At 30.8% G+C, this 6,301-nt stretch overlaps 3 protein-coding genes across 3 annotated transcripts; 2 read left to right on the top strand and 1 right to left on the bottom strand.

The window, feature by feature from the left end:
* Positions 1-916: 916 nt before the first annotated feature.
* On the top strand, positions 917-2,271 carry LOC134827233 (origin recognition complex subunit 5). Its single transcript, XM_063839817.1, has one exon. The coding sequence runs from the start codon at positions 955-957 to the stop codon at positions 2,218-2,220; it is 1,266 nt and encodes a 421-aa protein (XP_063695887.1). The 5' UTR covers positions 917-954; the 3' UTR covers positions 2,221-2,271.
* LOC134827234 (glutamyl-tRNA(Gln) amidotransferase subunit C, mitochondrial) lies at positions 2,215-2,852 on the bottom strand. The gene is made up of 2 exons (XM_063839818.1): positions 2,601-2,852; positions 2,215-2,545 (listed from the first exon to the last, which is right to left on the bottom strand). Exons 1-2 carry the CDS (start codon positions 2,849-2,851, stop codon positions 2,269-2,271), a joined length of 528 nt encoding a protein of 175 aa, XP_063695888.1. The 5' UTR covers position 2,852; the 3' UTR covers positions 2,215-2,268.
* Positions 2,853-5,743: 2,891 nt separating this feature from the next.
* LOC134837173 (uncharacterized) lies at positions 5,744-6,279 on the top strand. Its single transcript, XM_063852528.1, has 2 exons — positions 5,744-5,956; positions 6,019-6,279. The coding sequence occupies exons 1-2, from the start codon at positions 5,860-5,862 to the stop codon at positions 6,231-6,233; spliced, it is 312 nt and encodes a 103-aa protein (XP_063708598.1). The 5' UTR covers positions 5,744-5,859; the 3' UTR covers positions 6,234-6,279.
* The last annotated feature ends 22 nt before the right edge of the window (positions 6,280-6,301 follow it).

The raw sequence follows: 6,301 nt of genomic DNA, 5'->3' as shown, positions 1-6,301 counted from the left end.
TAATTTTCTCTTTAAATTTTCCTTAATTTTTTTCATCAATTTTTCCATAAAATAAATCAAATTTACGACGGATTCCGACGAGGGGGGGAGGGGGGTAAACAGAAATGTACGACGTCGTAAAAATATGCCATATTCACGATTTAAAAATTTTTCGTTTTGAATTATTTAATAATTAATTTTTTTAAGTTTTCTTTAGATTTTATAATTTTTTTTTTTTTAATTTTCATTAAGGCCGCTCCAAATTTTCCAAAAATTGAATTTGAATTTTTTTTTTTATCAATTAAAATTTTTTGAATTTTTTCATAAAATGACAAAATTTTTTTTTATTTTTTGAGCTTTATCAATTTTGAAATAAATTTTTAATTTTTTTCTTTTATTAATTTTTTTAACTATTCAATTTTTTCATTTTTTCTTAAAATTTTTTTCAATTTTCAATTGGTTATTGGTTACAGTGGCGGATTATCCTGTAGGCTAACAAGGCTGCAGCCTTGGGCCCCGAGCATTCTGTAGAACAAAATTCTTTAAAATAGGCCCCAAAATGGTTCAAAAAGGTTGAAAAAGGTCAATTAGCCTTAGGCCCCATTGCCAGTTAATCCGCCACTGATTGGTTACAGTGCACAACAGGAGGCGCTACTCTCGACCGGAAGTGCACCAATTTTTTCATTTCCGGCACCGATTTTTTCATTTCCGGCACCGATTTTTTCATTTCCGGCACCGATTTTTTCCATGAGACGAATGCAATTGATAAGGACGCCAGCGCCATCTGTGTAAGTACTAAATGATATCTTTTTAGTTTCTTGCTGAACGGTTAGATGGCGCTGCATGAAATCTGAATTAGCGTAAAGGCAAAATATGTTATCAATTTCATTCGTCTCATCACAAATTGCCAATTGTTCACTTTCATACGACTCAAAATTAACAGATTGGCGCGATAAAATAAAAAACAAACAAAAAATGAACATAATTTGTCGAAATTCCGTAATAAATAAGCTCCAAAGTTACTACGAACCTGATCAGCAAGAATATGAAGTTCAATATCCGCCCGTTTTATTTGTCTATGGCAACCAATCTACCGGAAAAACCTTAGTTATCAAAAAATTCTTTGGAAATTCTCGCATCCCGCATACTTTCATCAACTGTCAGGAGTACAACACATCCCGAGGACTGTTGGAAGCCATCATCAATCGTTCAGAATTCCTCCATTCGCCCCAAAATGACGAGGATTACATCAAAATCGATTCAAATTACGCCTTTATGGATCACTTGATGAACGTCGATGCTCGGAAATCGTTTGTGATTGTTCTCGATAACGCGGATAACTTGAGAAATATCGATGTGAACTTGATGCGAATGTTTTTCAACTTGCAACAATTGACGAGTTTGAATATTTCGCTCGTTCTCATCTCACAACTCCCCTTTGAAAAGTTTCATTCAAAGAGCGGCGATATTCGCCCGAACATCATTCACTTCCCGAGTTACACGAAAGAGGAAATTGTTCAAATTCTCACGGCAGACTTCAAGTTGGCGACTAAAGTCGATGCCCGTGCAACCGAGGACTACATTCAGATAATTTTGAACGTTTTCTTCAAGGCATGCAAAGATTTAACAGAACTAAAGTTCGTTTGTCGCAAATTTTGGACTCCATATTGGCAACCAGTGCTCGACGGAACAATCGCGGAACACGAAACCCAAAAATTGTGGAAAAATATCAGCAAAATATTGAGAACGGGACTCGCTGGATTGTATCAACGCACAATCGACGATCCAAATAAGACTGAAACGCGAATTAAAGTTGTCGATTTGCCGTATTACACAAAGGGGCTTCTCGTTGCAGCTTTTCTCGCCAGTTATAATCCTCTGAAGAACGATAAGAGACTTTTTGTGAAGCATCATGGCAAACAAACAAAAAGACTTCAAACTGTGAACAAAAATGCCGTGAATTTCGACAAAGCAACTCTCACATTGGGCCCGAAAACGTTCACTGTCGATCGATTACTTGCCATTTTTTGCGCGATTTTGGATGAAAAAGTCGGAATTACGACAAATTTAATAAGTCAGATCTCGACTTTGGTTAATTTGAAGTATTTATCGTACATAAGCGGCGAAAATAACGTTATTGATGGAGCAGGACGCTTGCAATGTAACATTACACAGGAGAAGGCGTCGCAATTGAGCAGTAATATCGGGATTGACTTTAAAAAGTACATTTCTGCATTCTAATTTTTATCCGTTTTTTGTTTAATTTATTACTAAAATCACTTTTTTATGTTATTTTTTGGACTTTTTCTTGATTTCTTTCGCATCTTTGTCGAAATCTTCCGTTTCGAGAGGAATATTTCCCGGAGGAGCAACGAAATAACCTTCTTCCGTGACGGCGGCATTCGATAAAATCCTTTCTTGCGTGTTATGAGTAAAGGGGATGTCTTCTCGTAACTTTTGTTTAAAGTCTTCAGCAACTGTGTACATGGGTTCGACGCCTTCCGTGTCGATATCGAGAATTTGACTTGCAAAAGCAACTGCTTCTTCGAGTGTTTGAATTGCTTCTCTGAAAAAATTTTAAGTTTTTAAGCTGAAAAATTTTTTTTTTAAAAGAAACTTACTCGTCTTCGATGTTTACTAAAGACAGTCTTTCCAAAAGTTCTAAAGTTTCCTTGTCGATTTTTTCTACTGCCTTGCCTTTCATTTTGTGATCTTTGATGTCGTCGAAAACGTCATGACTTCCATTTGTGGGAGATGATGTTTTGTGCTCTGTTGAGCAGTTTCGTGCGTTTAAAATTGAGATTTTCACATAATTTTTGCCTGAAAATTGACGATTTATTGCACGAGCAAGAGGAAAAAGTTGTCGGAACATTTTGTTTACTTTTTTGAGGCAAACTCAACTTGAGAAGTTGTTTCCATTCATTTAGTTTTCAAAACAAAACTATGTCAAAGGAAATTTTTTTTTCAGTTTCAATTTTTTGGCAGTTTTGAGTTATAAAATGATTAAAAATGATAAATTAGAGCCCTCTGACAAATTTCAATCCATTTGGAGCAAGATTTGACAAAAATTGCTTTGACACAGTTTTTGACATAGTTTTTGACACAGTTTTTCTCTTGATTTAGTTTTCAAATCAAAACTATGTCAAAGAAATTTTTTTTTTCAGTTTCAATTTTTTTGCAGTTTTGAGTTATAAAATGATTAAAAATGATAAATTAGAGCGCTCTGACAAATTTCAATCCAATTGGAGCAAGATTTGACAAAAATAGCTTTGACACAGTTTTTGACACAGTTTTTTTGCTCTTGATTTAGTTTTTAAAACAAAACTATGTCAAAGAAAAATTTTTTTTTCAGTTTCAATTTTTTGGCAGTTTTGAGTTATAAAATGATTAAAAATGATAAATTAGAGTCCATATTTCAATCTGACAAATTTCAATCCATTTGGAGCAAGATTTGACAAAATTTGCTTTTACACAGTTTTTGACACAGTTTTTTTGCTCTTGATTTAGTTTTTAAAACAAAACTATGTCAAAGAAAAAATTTTTTTTCAGTTTCAATTTTTTGGCAGTTTTGAGTTATAAAATGATTAAAAATGATAAATTAGAGCCCTCTGACAAATTTCAATCCATTTGGAGCAAGATTTGACAAAATAGCTTTGACACAGTTTTTGACACAGTTTTTTTGCTCTTGATTTAGTTTTTAAAACAAAACTATGTCAAAGAAAAATTTTTTTTCTGTTTCAATTTTTTGGCAGTTTTGAGTTATAAAATGATTAAAAATGATAAATTAGAGCCCTCTGACAAATTTCAATCCATTTGGAGCAAGATTTGACAAAATACACAGCTCTTGACAAAACTATGTCAAAGAAAAAATTTTTTTCAGGCAGTTTTGAGTTATAAAATGATTAAAAATGATAAATTAGAGCCCTCTGACAAATTTCAATCCATTTGGAGCAAGATTTGACAAAAAATAGCTTTGACACAGTTTTTGACACAGTTTTTGACACAGTTTTTGACACAGTTTTTAAAACAAAACTGTGTCAAAGAAAAAAATTTTTTTCAGTTTCAATTTTTTTGCAGTTTTGAGTTATAAAATGATTAAAAATGATAAATTAGAACCCTCTCTTGATTTAGTTTTTAAAACAAAACTATGTCAAAGAAAAACTTTTTTTTCAGTTTCAGATTTTTTGGCAGTTTTGAGTTATAAAATGATTAAAAATGATAAATTAGAGCCCAATCCATTTGGAGCAAGATTTGACAAAATAGCTCCATTTTTTTGAGCAAGATTTTGAGTTTTGAGTTATAAAATGATTAAAAATGATAAATTAGAGCAAAAGTTTTTGACACAGTTTTTGACACAGTTTTTGACACAGTTTTTTTGCTCTTGATTTAGTTTTTAAAACAAAACTATGTCAAAGAAAAAATTTTTTTTCAGTTTCAATTTTTTGGCAGTTTTGAGTTATAAAATGATTAAAAATGATAAATTAGAGCCCTCTGACAAATTTCAATCCATTTGGAGCAAGATTTGACAAAATAGCTTTGACACAGTTTTTGACACAGTTTTTTTGCTCTTGATTTAGTTTTTAAAACAAAACTATGTCAAAGAAAAAATTTTTTTTCAGTTTCAATTTTTTGGCAGTTTTGAGTTATAAAATGATTAAAAATGATAAATTAGAGCCCTCTGACAAATTTCAATCCATTTGGAGCAAGATTTGACAAAATAGCTTTGACACAGTTTTTGACACAGTTTTTTTGCTCTTGATTTAGTTTTTAAAACAAAACTATGTCAAAGAAAAAATTTTTTTTCAGTTTCAATTTTTTGGCAGTTTTGAGTTATAAAATGATTAAAAATGATAAATTAGAGCCCTCTGACAAATTTCAATCCATTTGGAGCAAGATTTGACAAAATAGCTTTGACACAGTTTTTGACACAGTTTTTTTGCTCTTGATTTAGTTTTTAAAACAAAACTATGTCAAAGAAAAAATTTTTTTTCAGTTTCAATTTTTTGGCAGTTTTGAGTTATAAAATGATTAAAAATGATAAATTAGAGCCCTCTGACAAATTTCAATCCATTTGGAGCAAGATTTGACAAAATAGCTTTGACACAGTTTTTGACACAGTTTTTTTGCTCTTGATTTAGTTTTTAAAACAAAACTATGTCAAAGAAAAAATTTTTTTTCAGTTTCAATTTTTTGGCAGTTTTGAGTTATAAAATGATTAAAAATGATAAATTAGAGCCCTCTGACAAATTTCAATCCATTTGGAGCAAGATTTGACAAAATAGCTTTGACACAGTTTTTGACACAGTTTTTTTGCTCTTGATTTAGTTTTTAAAACAAAACTATGTCAAAGAAAAATTTTTTTTTAAGTTTCAATTTTTTGGCAGTTTTGAGTTATAAAATGATTAAAAATGATAAATTAGAGCCCTCTGACAAATTTTTATCCATTTGGAGCAAGATTTGACAAAAATTGCTTTGACACAGTTTTTGACACAGTTTTTTTGCTCTTGATTTAGTTTTTAAAACAAAACTATGTCAAAGAAAAAATTTTTTTTCAGTTTCAATTTTTTGGCAGTTTCTAAGAAAAAATTTTTTTTCAGTTTCAATTTTTTGGCAGTTTTGAGTTATGAAATGATTAAAAATGATAAATTAGAGAAACGCGGTAAAAAATAAATGTCAAAATTTTAAAAATTAATCGAAAAAAAAATTTGTGAAGAAATTGGAAACATTTTTGAAAATTGTTCCATCCTCATTGTTTTGACAGTTCTCCATGCTTGTTTTGAAAAAGTAAAGAATTTAAAAAATCTTGAAAATAATTAAAAATTAAAGCCTTAAACCTTCTTCTACTTCATTAGAACCCATTAAAAAGAAACTTTCACAAACATGGCTCAAGGAGGAAAAATGAAAACAAAGGCAAATCTCCCCGCAAACGTCAAAAACAAGAAAAAGCAAGGAGGACAAGCTTTCAATCGCAAAAAAAGTAACAAATCATCAATTTTTTTTATCTTTTCTCCTTTAAACTTTTTTCTCATATAATTTTAGATGCTCCCATCAAACAAAAGAAACTCAAAAACGTAGAAGCAACAAAACTCAAACAAATCATTTCCAAAGCCGTCAATTCGAACATTGAAGAAGAAATGCGACGACGAGCTTATGAAGGACAAACCACGCTGAGCAGAGTGCAAGAAACTGTCGCAAAGCATCACAAATCAAAAGATGCAAAAAATGAAGCAGGAACGAGTGCGATGGATGAATAAATTTGAATTGATTTCTTTTTGTAAATAAATATTTAAGATTTTTTTCTTTCTTCAAAAAGAAATTTTTT

Source organism: Culicoides brevitarsis, chromosome 1 (genome assembly GCF_036172545.1).
Source record: "Culicoides brevitarsis isolate CSIRO-B50_1 chromosome 1, AGI_CSIRO_Cbre_v1, whole genome shotgun sequence".
NCBI lineage: Eukaryota > Metazoa > Arthropoda > Insecta > Diptera > Ceratopogonidae > Culicoides > Culicoides brevitarsis.
The sequence above is the reverse complement of the archived record's forward strand: the minus strand, read 5'-3'. Positions and strand labels throughout refer to the sequence as shown.